General features: G+C 49.1%; 1 protein-coding gene across 3 annotated transcripts; it reads left to right on the forward strand.

Moving 5' to 3' along the window:
* The first annotated feature begins 931 nt into the window (after positions 1 to 931).
* On the forward strand, positions 932 to 14666 carry CBY2 (chibby family member 2). 3 transcript variants are annotated; one of them, XM_061434556.1, is made up of 3 exons: positions 932 to 1087; positions 1363 to 1443; positions 13273 to 14666. In XM_061434556.1, exons 1-3 carry the CDS (start codon positions 1013 to 1015, stop codon positions 14482 to 14484), a joined length of 1368 nt encoding a protein of 455 aa, XP_061290540.1. In that variant the 5' UTR covers positions 932 to 1012; the 3' UTR covers positions 14485 to 14666. The 3 variants fall into 3 exon arrangements, with proteins under 3 accessions (XP_061290540.1, XP_061290541.1, XP_061290539.1); XM_061434557.1 differs by lacking the exon at positions 1363 to 1443; XM_061434555.1 differs by lacking the exons at positions 932 to 1087; positions 1363 to 1443 and adding an exon at positions 2128 to 2358.
* Positions 14667 to 15804: the final 1138 nt, after the last annotated feature.

Here is a 15804-nt window from a genome sequence, read left to right on the forward strand (position 1 = left end):
TCTTGCGTTTGGCTTTTCCTGAGCTGTATCTTTTATTTTCTTTTTTAAAAAGCCCTGTAATTGTAAGTAAAGTGTTTTCCTAAGTTCTTTGAGCTTTTCTAGCCAATGATCGAAATTAAGGATTGGGTTGTGGAAACCCCTGAGGTACAGCTGTTAGTTGAAGTACTGGTGGTCCAGTTTCTTGCAGAGAATTCCATGGACAGGTGCCTGGCAGGCTACAGTCCATGGGGTGGCAAAGAGTCGGACACGACTGAGCAACTAAGCATGAGTCTGAGTGAGAGACTGGTAGCCCAAGGGGCTTCCCAGGTGGCGCTAGTGGTAAAGAACCCACCTGTCAATGCAGGAGACAGAAGAGATGAGGGTTCGATCCCTGAATCGGGAAGATCCCCAGAGGAGGGCATGGCAACCCACTCCAATATTCTTGCCTCAGGCAAGAGCTGGGATTTCCCCCAGGACAGAGGAGCCTGGCAGGCTTAGAGTCCATAGGGTCACACAGAGTCAGACATGACTGAAGTGACTCAGCATGCATGCATTAGTGGCCCAAGACTCCTGACTGGCATCTGAGGTGGGGGCAGTTCTGTGGGGACTGAGCCTTTTAACTTGGGGGATCCGGCATGAACGTCAGGTAGGGTGTGTCAGAATTGAATTGTAGGACCTCCAATGGGTGTCAGAGAATTGAAGAATGGGTTGGTGTCAGAAAACATCTCAGACTCCATTTGTTTTTCTCTTGGTCTGGGAAGAGTTCAATTTGGATTTCTTCCTTCTTGAGTAATCCAAGTAGAAAATGCTGCCTCTGGAGAGAGGAAAGGGGTCTCAGTCCAGCCTGGCAGTGGAGATGCAAATGTCAGCCAGGATGACCAAACAGGGGTCCAATGTTTGGGCTATTGTGTGTCACACCGACCCTGACCGGCCACGTGGACACAACCAGATGCCTGGCCAGCAGACCCCTCATTCCCACCTGCGATGCTCAGAGAGAGACCATGAGCCTTGAGAAAGACCGTATTGTTTTGTGATGTCACCTCTGGAATGTTCTGAGTGTTTTGGTGACCAGCTTCTGCACAGGACCTATACCTGGCACCTAACATTGGTATGGCTTTTTCCTTGAGCTAGGAATAGTAATGAGCAAAGGCAGTAGCTAAAGACTTTCAGAAGGCTCTGTCATCAACTGTAAGACCTGTCTTAATTTCTGTTCAGAGATTGATGAAGCATCTTATCAGATACCATCTTCACATTCTCCTAACGTACATAATTAACAGGAGGGGAGAAGTGGATAGTAGGAAGTCCTGTGTTTCACAGTTGAGCAGCTGAGGCTCAGACGATGGGCTGGAAAACAGAAATCTGCCTATGTTCTCTTTTCCACAGCACTCGAGGCCAAATTTTACAAGAAAAAGAGATACCAGATCTGAAAGCCTAGAAATTCCCATCAATGTGGTTGTACCTCAGGTAGGGATGAACACAGAAGGCTGTAACCTCTCAGTTTTGGCCGGAATAAGCCCCCTTTTTCTAAGCTCTAGCAAGATACTGCAGGACAACGGTAGCCAGGGCCTCAGATTCTAGCTGTAGGTCAGCTGCCAGCCAGCTGTGTGCCGGGGGCAGGCCACTTAGTCACTCGAGGTCTTGGGTTTCCCGTCAAATGAGGAGGTGGGTTCAGTGATCTGATAAGACCGCCCAGCCTGACCGCTAGAAGTTTCTGTGACAGTCTTTTCAAAATTAGATCGTTTGGAGCTTCTTTACCACCAGGGGGGCGCTAGTGGTAAAGAATCCGCCTGCCAATGCGAGAGACGTGAGATGTGGATTCGATCCCTGGGTGGGGAAGATCCCCTGGAGGAGGAAATGGCAACCCACTCCAGTATTCTTGCCTGGAGAATCCCATGGACAGAGGAGCCTAACGGGCTACAGTCCAGAGGGTTGCAAAGAGTCGGACACGACTGAAGTGACTTAGCACACACACGCACGTTGTGCAACTACTCTGGACTTATGGGGAGAGAATTAGAACTGGGACTTGGGATCAAGGGCATAGGACTGAACCTATGAACCCGGGCATGGACCAAGGGGTATGGGGTCCTGTGGAGGGGCCAGGAAAATTAGGGCCTGCGTGTACCAGAGACAGAGCGTAAGGGGGATGAGCCTGAGGGGGTCAGAATGGAGGCCAGTGAACAGGTGACAGGCTGGACATTCTCAGTTCTCCTCCTGCTAAGCAGCCGTTTCCCGGGAGGGGTCCTCCTGATTGGATTGTTTCTACTGCTATGTCACAAAGGGGGCAGCCTTGCTTCTCCAGAGTCACCTAAGGCCCTGGTGAAGATCATGGCGGTGCAGCCAGAGGGGCTGAAATGTAGGGTGGAGGAATCCAACGCAGAGGTAACGATCTGAAAGATCTGTCCAGGGATGTGTGGGAAGAGGGTTGACTCCCCAGTGGGGTCTTGGAGGCATGAAATTAGAGGACAGCCTGCTGCCTGTGCCACACACAGGCAGATGAGCCTCAAGGGTACAACCGGAGGGGCACAAGTCCTGAGTCAGGCTCCAGACCCCTGCCAGGATGCGCTGGGCACACTCTGGGGGAAGTGTGCTCAGTCACTCAGTCATGTCCGACTCTTTGCGACCCCATGGACTGTAGCCCCACCAGGCTCCTCTGTCCACGGGATTCTCCAGGCAAGAGTACTGGAGTGGGTTGCCGTTTCCTTCTCTCTGGGGGTAAAGGGGCAACAGTGCATTTAGATGATCTGAGCAGGCTGTGAGAGGGATCAGTGTGCTGACTGGACCTCCCCAAAGGAGAGGCTTACGGCTGGTGGCAGGGGAAGGATTGATCTGAGTAACACGGGGAGGAAAGGAGACTGACCGAGCGCTGGTTTGGTCACGATGGGGCCCTGGGCCGTGCAGAGTGAGGGAGAGGTTGTAAAGGACCGGGAACTGGGAACCGCAGCAAGGCCACTAGTAATGGCGGAGCTGGAGTTAGAGGCTTGAAGCCAGGTCAGTGCCCACGTCCTCTGCCACAAGCTGGGCACATGCCGCCTGCTTCTTCCCTGGCTTTTAGGAGAGGGTGCCTCCCCGCCCCCCATCATAACTGCCAAGCCCCGGAGCTCCCTGCACGAATCTGCCACATTCTGCTTCGTTCTGGTTCTGAGACTGAGTCCATTTGTTTCAAGAAGGAATTGCAGGAGCAGCTCTGTGTCTCCAGAAAGTGCCTCTGCCCTCCCCACCCCCCACCAGCTCCCAACCCTGCCTGAACGCTTCTCATTTGCATTGCAAATGTCTATGATTCTCTATTTGTTATCACCCTTAGGTCTTTTCGGGTCTTACTGATTTCCAGTTTTCCTTCCTCACAGTAAATATTTGTGTTTTCTAATCTGTTTCTCTCCAGCGCATTAACTTGCCAGCCTTCCCAAGTTACTTCCTTCCCAAGTTCTCTGCACGCTGCCCCCCACCTCCCTTGCCCCTCGGTTCCTTTTGTACATAACGGTTCAGTTCTCCCCAGCATTCCCGTTTTCCCTGTGAGCGCTCTCTGTGAATCTCGAAGGCACTGTTTCCTGTGAGATTGTTAGTGAAGGCTCCTCCCCAGGTCAGAATGGGGTCCTATCGCCCCTCCAGGGCCCCGCCTTGTCCCTCCCTGTCGCCGTTTCTCAATCCCCTTTGTTTGGGTTTGTTCTTAAGAAGCTATGGAATCTATGGCTGACAATGCCTGTAGCTCTGCCAGTTTGAAAAAGTGTTAGGAGGAAGATTCAGAAGATTCTGTGTTAAACAATTAGCTAAAACCACCACATATGACGAGAGAGGACATCTTTAGCCTCTTTGCTGTTAGTGTTAGGATTCTATCAAAATCAATTACACTGACCTGCGAATTATCCTCTTATCTGTTAGCATTTATTAAAACCAACATTGACTTTCTCATGGCACTCAGGAGTGGAGTTGATTTAAGTATATGATCATGATACTCAGCCTTGTCACCTGATCTGAAAATTAGTGGCAGATTTGGAGAATCCCAGGGACGGGGGAGCCTGGTGGGCTGCCATCTATGGGGTCACACAGAGTCGGACACGACTGAAGCAACTTAGCAGCAGCAGCAGCAGCTGCCTTTCCTTCCAGCATATTCTGGGTCTCAGCTTCCCCAGGCTTGAAACGTAACCCCAGAGGCCTGAATGTTCTCTGACCATAACCCTCAGTAATGCTGGCAAAAGCAGGGCTTTAAAAAAAACCTGATCAACAGACTTGGAGTCTGCTGAGGGCATTCGGACATCTCTTCTGGTCTGTGGTGACCATACTTCTCTGTAAGTGCAGAGAATCTTAGTGCCTGGCAACTAAACTGGCGAGTAGTGACCAGTTCTGTTCCCAACTCTTCAGATGGGAGGCCAGCAACCTCGAAAGCTCCATCCCCGAAGGTCCTGTTCCTTAGACACCCCGTACATTCAGAAATACGCTTTGGTCTCATCACCTCCCCTCTGCCCTTAGCCCTACCCCCATTTCCAGCCGCCATCCCTCCTATGTGGTCTCCATTTGCCACACACGAGGCTGGTGATCTGACCGGAGCATGTAGTTGGTGATTTCATACATTTTCCTTCCAGGACCACATGTATTTTAAAAAGGGATGCTGGGGAGAAGGATAAAGAGTGAAAAATGAAAGTGTTAGTCGCTCAGTCATGTTTGCTACTCGGCAACCCCATGGACCTTCGGAGAAGGCAATGGCACCCCACTCCAATACTCTTGCCTGGAAAATCCCATGGACAGAGGAGCCTGGTAGGCTGCAGTCCATGGGGTTGCTAAGAGTCGGACACGACTCAGCAAATTCACTTTCACTTTTCACTTTCGTGCATTGGAGAAGGAAATGGCAATCCACTCCAGTGTTCTTGCCTGGAGAATCCCAGGGACAGAGGAGCCTGGTGGGCTGCCCGTCTATGGGGTCGCACAGAGTCAGACAGTACTGAAGCGACTTAGTAGCAGCTGCAGCAGCAGCAACCCCATGGACCTTAGCACACCAGGCTCCTCTGTCTATGGGATTGTCCGGGCAAGACTACTGGAGTGGGTTGCCATTCCCTTCTCCAGGGGATCTTCCCGACTCAGGGATGGAACCCGGGTCTCCTGCATTGCGGCAGATTCTTTACCGTCTGAGCCACCAGGGAAGCCCAGGCCTGATGCTAAGGATGGAGCTCAACCACAGGCGGGATTCAGGCATCTGAGTGGGAGCTCTCGGTACCCAGGGCCCTTCCTGCATCCTTAGCACTGATGCACCTTCCTTAGGTCACAGCCGGGAGCACTTTGCTCCGGAGGGCAGCGTCTGTGGGTCACCTTCCTAACAAAGGTGACCCGATGGAAGGTGTGATGAGCCCCACGGCCACTCGTCTCCCCTTCTGCTTCCTTCCTGTATCCCATTCTTCCATGAAGAAGCCCCCTGCTTCTCCTCTCCCACCTACGAGGGCATGTCCTACATGTCAAGGAAGAAACTGTCTTTTCTTTCTTGGAAACTGGGCCAGGCTGTGCTGGGGGTTTGGGTCATGCTGCTGGAGACCCCACCTCAGAGGTTGAGGAGAACTTTGAGGGGTGTTCCAGGGGCTTTTAATTGGCCCAGACCTCTGGTTTAGGGCTCAGTGACCCCAAGGGCAGATTAGTTTGGCCCATGAAACAAAGCCTGTGATACCACTGGTTGAGGAGACCTACTGAGGAGCTGGCTTCAGACGTCAGCTAAGGGGGTCTGGGATTTGGTACCTCAAGTATCTTGAGAGCTTGCAGACGCTCACTTTTTGTCAAGTTCTTTCATAAAGAAAGACGGTTAGGATTTGCTCTAGTGTTTTAGGCCAGGAATGGTTAAGCTTTACCAGGAGAACTGGCCCTCTGTTTGGTCTTGATGACACCTTAGTAACCACTTTCTTGGCCTCTCACAGTAACCCCTGGCAGTAGACAGAGCAGCTACACTGAGGTGACTTTCAGAGAAGCTAAATGACTTTCACAGGAGCAGCCAAAGTGGGACTTTTAAACCCAAAGCTATTGGGAATTTGAGGCCTCTACCCTCATTGGATTATAGGTTCAAGATGGTGACATGGACAACCAGCAAGCTTGTGCACAGAGGGCAGCTTCTTTTAAGGGCTATGTAAGTGGGTGTGGGTGGAAGCCCTGTGATGCAACTGCTCTGCAATTTAAAATGTGAATTGAAATGTGGATATGGCTTTACCAAATAGACTAAAAATATTAAGGCGAACGAGATCACCACTTTGGAGGGCCCAAAATAGTATGATGTAACAGTGCTGTGTGCTGCTGCTAAGTCGCTTCATGGATGGCAGCCCACCAGGCTTCCCTGTCCCTGGGATTCTCCAGGCAAGAACACCGGAGTGGGTTGCCATTTCCTTCTCCAATGCATGAAAGTGAAAGTGAAGTCGTGTCCGACTCTTCGCGACCCCATGGACTGCAGCCCACCAGGCTCCTCCGTCCATGGGAGTTTCCAGGCGAGAGTACTGGAGTGGGGTGCCACTGCCTTCTCCGACAGTGTTGTGTAGTCAACCTAATAACTCCTCCTCACCCTTCAGTGAGCTTTGGTTGATGAGTGCATTGGCAAGGACTCATTATACCGCCACTGTCTGTGAAATGTGTTGCTCTGATTTCCAAAACTAGGGATGTCAAAAGAGTAAGGGGCAGGTGACTGTGCTAAGAGAATGACAGTTTATTCATCTGGGGAGAAGATGGGACAGGACGTATGAAAGCCACTGCAAAGTAATGAAAACATAACATGTGCAGAATAAAATATCGGAGCGTTGTGAAGAGCTAGAGTGAGCATGCAGTTTGGAGTCAGATATCCTGGTTATAAATCTTTGCTGGCTGTGTGAGCTTCAGTAGACCCATGGTAGCTCTTTTCAGTAAGATGTTACGTATAAATATGGAAATCAGTTAGCATATCATCACATGGTAGTCATTCCATGTTACTCCCTTTACCTTGTTCTATACAATTGAAGGAAATGCTAAGCATCTTCTCTTCTGAATGCACAGTCACCATTCTTGCATGTCTGAAGCTCCCTATAAACAAAGAAGATGTCACATATTCTCCTTTTATTTTTGAGCTCAACAAAACCTCTGAAACAAACAGGGCAGATGTTAGTCAAATGGCTGTGGGTGGTTGCACAGGTTCTGCACTGCAACACCAGTTGTGACTGGCATCCTCTAGAGTTGGACATTGTACAGCTTGCACAAACATAGAGGGTGTCTCTGAATCACGCTAGCGCCCACATTTTCTAGATACGGAAACTGAGGCAGAGAAGTCAAGTGCTTTTGTAAAGGCCATGAACTTACAGCACAGAGCCAAGACTCTTTAGTTTCATGACGTCCAGTCCTCTGCGCCCCATACTTTCCTATCAGAATTAAAGGTTTTACACCAAGAAATAGTTGGTGCTAATGCATTGATTTTCAAATTGACTGGAAGTTCCCTGAGGGCAGGTCTGAGAACAAATGCCCAATTAGTGTTAGTTGATTCATTGACATAAATGTGGAGGAAGATTTGGTGCAAGAATGTTTAAAGTAGGAATTGATTAGGGTGAGGAGTTTGCATCAGGCCAAGAAACAGCTTTCCTTTGCGGCCTAGGTCCAGTTAGGTCTGATTGGAATCAGGGAAATATGGGAATTGTCTTGGTTCAGCATCTTTCCAGAGTTTAAGCATGATTCTTGGTATATCTGAAATGCCTGTATATTTGTTGTTTTTCTTTACATCCTCTCATTTTCAGAAAGAGAAGAGGAGTTGCTCTATTTTGGCTCATCCTAATCCTATCCATAGGATTGTGGGTTTGATTAAAATAGGTATATTTTCCTAATACCCATTAAAATAAATGCATGACTATCACATTTTTTAAATAAGTGTTTTATCTAAGAAACTAGGCCATGAAACGATGCTAGACTTGGCCACCTTCTGGGTCCTGTGTGGGAGAAGAGGAAGAATAGAAAGACTTAGTCATAAGAGGAGGGTTTGTTCTCTTGGTTAAGAAGGTAAAGAAGAACTATTAGTCCATCAGTGTTTTCTGGATTAGGTTACCAGGCATGAAACAGACAGTACAGGGTCTGCTTGGGAAGTGTTGGTCACGTAAGGAAGGGGACTCGATGTAAGCTAGGTTGATAAAAGAGGACTGCTGGGGTCACGGCAATGCCAGTTTACAAACTTAAATCCCTTGCACCAGAGAAAGTTAGACAAGAGGGTGTTTAGAGATAATGCCACTGACCTTTCCATCACACAGAAGTGAAGACCAAGGTCAGAGCGTGAGAGGATGTGACTGAGGCCACGCAATGGCGTGCATAAGGACAAGGGCCCAAATACCCAGACTGTCCACTACTAGGGATCTGCCACCCCTGTGTTAAGCTTTCTACTTAGTGCCTTTATGTTGAGGGGATAGTTGGAAATCCCTCAGCTATCCAGTTCAGGACGTGGATATAAAATGCAGGCAGCTGACTAAGTGGATAATTTTAAGGCCATAAAGGATACTGTGAATAGGTATAAAGGACCAGTGATTTCTCTTTGGTTGTTCAGTTGGATCAAAAAGAGTGTCTTTCTGATAAAAGTCAATTGTAAAAAAGAAATGAGACAGTTGGGAAAATTTGAATCAGTATTTGTTGACATTAAGGGATCACTGTTAAATTTTAAAGGGAAGATAATGGTATTTGGTTTTGTTTAAAAAATGCACATTGACTTATTTATGGATAAAACAACACCATGTCTATGCTTTGAAATAACCCAGTGGCAGAAGAGTGGTTCTGAAATTGGATGATGTTACAGATGAAACAAGTGTGGCCTTGAGTTGATAACTGCTGAAGCTGGGCAATGGATACATGGAGATGTACTAGACTATCCTCTCTCTTTTTGTGTACATTTGAAATTTTCCATAATAAAAAGTCCCCAAGTACTGAAAGCCCTTTGCTAAATTCATGGAGATTTCCCATATGTGTGCTTCACATAAATAAATTCAGGGAGCCAGAACTGGATTTGTGACTGAGTAAGTGGAACTTGTGCTGGTTATTTAACTTCTCTGAGTTTCAGTCTATCCATCTGTAAAACGGGAATAATAGTAACACCTTATTAAATCAGTGTTGTGAGGATTAAAGGAATTCAGTGGATGGATCACTCAGCCCAGGGTCTAGCACAAAACTTCCCTTTCCTTCTCATGATGGAAATATAAATCATTGACTAAAACTACATTTTCCATAATAACATCCTCGAGAGCAGGATGTTACTGCTGAGATGGAGCCCTCTATTGCCTCACCCTTTGAGGATGAAGATGACCTCTGACTCCTTATTCACTCTGGGATCAAGGCACCTTCAATTTACAAGAAATGGTCTGGGCTCTTCACAGTGGGATACATGCAGATCACAGGTTCAGCCCCAAGAGCCAGGTTGCTTCTCCAGTTGAGAAAGATGAAAACTACTGAAGCTGGATTTATTAAAGTAAATAATGTGCTGATCATAGAATGTCCCTGCACCCTTGCTCTCTGGAAGATTAAGCACATCCTTACAAAGTTAATGACATGTGCTTATTGCAAAGTTAATAGCATAGAACTGTGCCTTCTATTTATCTAGCTCTTTAGGTCTTAAAGAATTCTAACCAACTTTATACACTGTACAAATTATATATCTCTCTATATACTTATATATATATACATCAATATATATAATGCAAATAACCTGACTTGTTTTCTATCTTCTCTATCTGTAAAATTGTGAAAATAACCTAAGAAATGAGAAATTAATATTTGGAGAGCATTGCGATGTACTTGGATGAAATGCTTTTGGTGTATTTAGAAGCAGCTCCCGTGATCTTATTTTTATTTAAATTCATTGCTGCAATTGTTACCTCTTCTCCAGGAGGCATCCCTGTTCATTGCTTTATGAATCATCTCAGAATTCCCCCATTAGTGAAATCTCCTTTTCTCGATAACAATACCTTACATTTCTATGGCACCTGGCAGTTTTAAAAACACTTTTGCATTCATTATCTCTTTTCAGTCCTCGTAACAGTGCTGTGAACTAAGCAGGGCACATGGTATTATTTCCATTTTACAGGTACCATTTGCTGACTTTCAATGTTGGAAGGTGCTTTTAAGATCACAGAGTCTGACTCTCTTTTTGCACTAGTGAAAATCTGGGTCTCAGAGAAGGTGAACGAGTTCTCTAGTTTCATGCTATCAGCAAGAGAACTAGGATAAGCATCTGTGTGATCCCTGTCTTGACCTCTGGGCCTAGTTTAGCTCTGGTGTAACCCTCAGAGAATTCCATGGACAGAGGAGCCTGGTGGGCTACAGTCTATGGGGTTGCAAAGAGTTGGCCTCAACTGAGTGATGAACACTGCAACCCTCAGAGCAGTTCTGACCACTGGAAGCCAGAATTGCCCAAGGGAGCTGGTTAGAAAACCAGATGGAATCAGTCTTGTAAGCAGAGGCTCCAAAATCTGCATTTAAAACGCACTGAGATGACTCTGTATTGAAAGGTGCGACCGCTCCTGGCTTGTCGGAGGTAAGCTCTGTGACTCTGATCCTCTTTTTATGGGGTGGTTTCGAGGTGCACGGCCACCCTCATGAATTCCCCCTTAGGAATCCCTTGGTCTCCTTTGATGTCTTCACTACCACACGTTCAGCTCCCGTGGTTAGTGACACGACTGTGGCAGTGCCTTTCCTTTCCAAAATTATCAGCAGGACTCTGTTTTGAGCCTAGCACTGTGTGTGTCGGTATTTAAGGAGCTGCTATCAGGACAAACTCAGGGGTAGGGAAGAGTGAAGGATGAGCCCGAATAGGGCCAGGGAGAAGGTGGGACTTAGCAACGGCACTGCCGTCTTGGATAACTTGAGTGACTGTTAGGGTGATGCCAGTTGTGGGTCCACCTGGGGTAGCAGGAGGATGATGTTTATTCTTCTTGTAGGATGACAGAAGTGTGTGAGAGCCCCAGCTTAGTGCTTTCATACATTATCTCTTAATTCTGAAGTATTTCTTTGCAGCAAGGCAGTGGGTGCAGTTCCTCCAGTTTGAAAGCATGGTAACTCACAGAACTTGTCCATATTCTTGTAACTGATCAGATAACCGGGTCAGGACTCAGAGGTGGTTGACTCCCAGCACTAATGCCTTTAAAACCTCCATGCTATGTTGTTGATTCTTCTTATTCACAGATTCCATGTTTGTAAATCTGCCTAAATTTTTTTCATTGAAATTAGTTTTCAACCTCCAAATCAACACTTGTGGCACTTTTGTGGTTTACCATGGACACTCACAGAAGGGTGAATGATTTGAGTTACCTGATGCACACGTTTCCAGTTTAGGCGCCTTCTTGTTTCAGCTCTGACTATAAAACAGTGTCCTTTCCACAGTTTGTTTCGTGTCACTGTTTTCACACTCTTGTACTCTTTGTTGGTGATCTCACTTTCTAAAATGGCCCTCAAGCATACTGCTGAAGTGCTGCCTTCAGTTCAGTTCAGTTCAGTCGCTCAGTCGTGTCTGACTCTTTGCAACCCCATGAATTGCAGCACGCCAGGCCTCCTTGTCCATCACCAACTCCCAGACTTCACCCAGACTCACATCCATCGAGTCAGTGATGCCATCCAGCCATCTCATCCTCTGTCATCCCCTTCTCCCCCTGCCCCCAATCCCTCCCAGCATCAGAGTCTTTTCCAATGAGTCAACTCTTCGCATGAGGTGGCCAAAGTACTGGAGTTCCAGCTTTAGTATCATTCCTTCCAAAGAAATCCCAGGGCTGATCTCCTTCAGAATGGACTGGTTGGATCTCCTTGCAGTCCAAGGGACTCTCAAGAGTCTTCTCCAACACCACAGTTCAAAAGCATCAATTCTTTGGCGCTCAGCCTTCTTCACAGTCCAACTCTCACATCCATACATGACCACAGGAAAAACCATAGCTTTGACTAGATGAACCTTTGTTGGCAAAGTAATGTCTCTGCTTTTGAATATGCTATCTAGGTTGGACATAACTTTCCTTCAAGTGTCTTTTAATTTCATGGCTGCAGTCACCATCTGCAGTGATTGTGGAGCCCCCCAAAATAAAATCTGACACTGTTTCCACTGTTTCCCTATCTATTTCCCATGAAGTGGTGGGACCGGATGCCATGACCTTCGTTTTCTGAATGTTGAGCTTTAAGCCAACTTTTTCACTCTCCACTTTCACTTTCATCAAGAGGCTTTTGAGTTCCTCTTCACTTTCTGCCATAAAGGTGGTGTCATCTGCATATCTGAGGTTATTGATATTTCTCCCGGCAATCTTGATTCCAGCTTGTGTTTCTTCCAGTCCAGCGTTTCTCATGATGTACTCTGCATATAAGTTAAATAAGCAGGGTGACAATATACAGCCTTGACGTACTCCTTTTCCTATTTGGAAGCAGTCTGTTGTTCCATGTCCAGTTCTAACTGTTGCTTCCTGACCTGCATACAAATTTCTGAAGAGGCAGGTCAGGTGGTCTGGTATTTCCATCTCTTTCAGAATTTTCCAGTTCATTGTGATCCACACAGTCAAAGGCTTTGGCATAGTCAATAAAGCAGAAATAGATGTTTTTCTGGGACTCTCTTGCTTTTTCGATGATCCAGCGGATGTTGGCAATTTGATCTCTGGTTCCTCTGCCTTTTCTAAAACCAGCTTGAACATTAGGAAGTTCACGGTTCACGTATTGCTGAAGCCTGGCTTGGAGAATTTTGAGCATTACTTTACTAGCATGTGAGATGAGTGCAATTGTGCGGTAGTTTAGCACGAGAAGGCAGTGATATCCCTTATGGAGAAAACACCTGTGTTAGGTAAGCTTCCTTCCCGCATGAGTTACAGTGCTGTTGGCCCCAAGTTCAAGGTTAATGAATCAAAATGCATTTTAAATAAGGTGTCTTTAAACAGAAGAAAAAGTTGCCTATTGATCAGTTGAGGAAAATGTGGCCCGCTGGAGGTTGGCAGGACCTAACGCTGTGTGTCTCCCCTGAGTCCTGGTTCAGTATTAGCTAATTATGTATTTGCTGGGACATTATAGAATAGAAGCTGGAGAAGGGAATGGCAACCCACTCCAGTATTCTTGCCTGGAGAATCCCATGGACAGAGGAGCCTGGCAGGCTGTAGTCCACGGGGTCGCAAGAGTCAGACCGAACTGAGCGACTAAACCACCACCATAGAATAGAGCCTCCGTGAATAACGGGGCCAAGTGCAAAAGCACCCTCGGTGGCTGGTCCAGACTCCCAGACGGGGTTTCTTGTGGGGTCTCGGGCCTCTTACGTGGCCAGCCGGCCTCGGGTGTAGTCAGCCTCTCTTTGCTAACCCTGGGCTTCCCTGTTCTTTCCTGCAGAGGGGCACAGCCGAGCCCTTCCTGAGGCTCCACAACTTGTACCCCACCCCTCGCTGTGCCCGGCAGGCCGCCCTGCCCAGGCTGAGCCGTCGGGTGGTCAGCCAGCACTCCTACCCACTCAACCGCTTCTCGTCGGTGCCCCTGGACCCCATGGAGCGCCCCACGTCGCAGGCGGACCTGGAGCTGGATTACAACCCGCCGCGGGTGCAGCTCAGCGACGAGATGTTCGTCTTCCAGGACGGGCGCTGGGTCAGCGAGAACTGCCGGCTGCAGTCGCCCTACTTCTCCCCGTCCTCGTCCTTCCACCACAAGCTGCACCACAAGAGGCTGGCCAAGGAGTGCCTGCTGCAGGAGAACAAGACTCTGCGCGAGGAGAACAGGGCGCTGCGCGAGGAGAACCGCATGCTCCGCAAGGAGAACAAGATCCTGCAGGTCTTCTGGGAGGAGCACCAGGCCGCGCTGGGCCGCGACGACAGCCGGGCCTCTTCGCCGCTGCTGCACAAAGACAACGCCTCGTCCCTGGAGGCGATGAAGAAGGAGACGGCGCTGCAGGCGCACCGCGGCCGGGAGAACAGCACCCTGCAGCTCCTCCGCGAGGAGAACCGGGCCCTGCAGCAGCTGCTGGAGCAGAGGAAGGCCTACTGGGCCCAGCCCGACGAGAAGGCCGCCTCGACCGAGGAGATCAAGCCCATCTCCTCGCCCCACGAGGAGCCCCACGGGCTGCTGCCGGACCCGGGCCCCGGCCTCCCCTCCCCCTTCGAGGAGCCCAAGGGCCTCCCGGCCCCGCCGGACGACTCCAAGACCCTCCGGGCCCTGCGGGAGATGGTGAGCACCCTGTCCGCGCAGCCCGGGGAGGAGGTGGGCAAGGGGGGCCCGGGCCTCCCCGACGGCAGCCAGTCCCTGGAGCTGCTGCGGGAGATGAACCAGGCGCTGCAGGCCCTGCGGGAGGAGAACCAGAGCCTGCAGGTCCTCCGCGATGAGAACCGGCTCCTGCAGGAGGAGAACCGGGCCCTGCATGCGCTGCGCGAGGAACACAGGCTCTTCCAGGAGGAGAACAAGGCGCTGTGGGAGAACAACAAGCTGAAGCTGCAGCAGAAGCTGGTCATCGACACAGTGACCGAGGTCACCGCCCGGATGGAGATGCTCATCGAGGAGCTGTACGCCTTCATGCCGGCCAAAAGCAAGGACCCCAAGAAGCCCAGCAGGGTCTGAGGCTCCCCCCTCCCCAGGGGAACAGAGGCACCGGGCTGGGGCGCCCCCACCACATAACGCCCACCTTCCCCATGGGCGCCTGGCCTGCCCCTACCAGCTGGTGCCCAGTGCAAGAGCAGAATGAGCGGCCTGGTCAATTCAGAGAAGTAATAAAGACCTGAGGAGGCTGGGGCCTAACCACATGGGCTGCTCTGCATTCTTTTGTGGTTTTTATGTGTTTTTTTTTTTTCCCCCTGTTTTGAGCACTTGCAGGCTCCCTGGTAGCTCAGCTGGTAAAGAATCTGCCTGCAGTGCAGGAAACCCTGGTTCGTTCCCTGGGTCAGGAGGATCCCCTGGAGAAGGGAACAGCTACCCACTCTAGTATTCTTGCCTGCAGAATCCCATAGACAGAGGAGCCTGGTGGGCTGTAGTCCATGGGGTCACAAAGAGTTGGACCTGAGTGAGTGAGCACAGAACAGGGTCACAGCAAAATGAAGCACAAAGTACAGAGAATTCCCATACATCCCCTCCTGCACACCCGCCACAGCCTCCCGGACTATCACCCTCCCCTCCCCTCCCCCAGAGGGTACTCTGGTTACAATTGATGAAGCTCCATTGACCCATGCCTATCACCCAGAGCCATGGCTTACATTGGGGTTCACGCTGGGTGTCGTACATTCTATGGTTTGGGTAAAGCATGTAATGACATGCATCCACCATGAATACACAGAGCATATTCACAGCCTTACAACTCCTTTGTGCTCTGCTCATTCATCTTTCCCTACCTCTCACCCCTGGCAACCACTGATCTTTTTACTGCTCCCCACAGTTTTACTTTTCCAGAATGTCATATAGTTGGAATCGTACAGTAGGCAGGCTCTTCAGCAGCAGGCGTTTAAGGCTCCTCCGTGTCTTTTCATGGCTTGATCGCTCATTTCCTTTTAATGCTGAATGCTGTTCTGTTGTCTGAATGTACCGCAGTATGTTCATCCATTCACCCACTGAAAGACTTCTTGGCTACCTCCAAGTTTTGGCAATTATGAATCTAGATGCTTTTTCTTTTTTTCCTCCTGTCTCCTCCTTCCTCAGCCTCCTTTATCATCTGTTTTTCTCCTCTGTTTCCTCCCTTTTTCCTTCTTTTTTTCCCTCCTCTTTCTCCTGTCTTTCTTGCTCTCTCATCACCTAGCATTGATGAGGCCATAGAGTAGGGGATGGGCTGTGGGGCTCAAGGCTAGGACTTTTCAGCTGGGATGCTGGCAACAGTGGGCTGGATAACTCCTTGTCTAGGGCTGCCCTGTGTATTATAGGGCATTTAGCAGCAGCCCTGGCCTTGACCCACTA

The sequence above is a fragment of the Bos javanicus genome, chromosome 12 (assembly GCF_032452875.1).
Source record: "Bos javanicus breed banteng chromosome 12, ARS-OSU_banteng_1.0, whole genome shotgun sequence".
NCBI lineage: Eukaryota > Metazoa > Chordata > Mammalia > Artiodactyla > Bovidae > Bos > Bos javanicus.

Coding starts and splice junctions, on each gene's coding strand:
- CBY2 (XM_061434555.1), top strand. CDS start 2,143: ATGGAGGCCAGTGAACAGGTGACAGGCTGGACATTCTCAGTTCTCCTC. Junction 2,359..13,272: donor TGGAGGAATCCAACGCAGAG/GTAACGATCTGA, acceptor TCTTTCCTGCAG/AGGGGCACAGCCGAGCCCTT.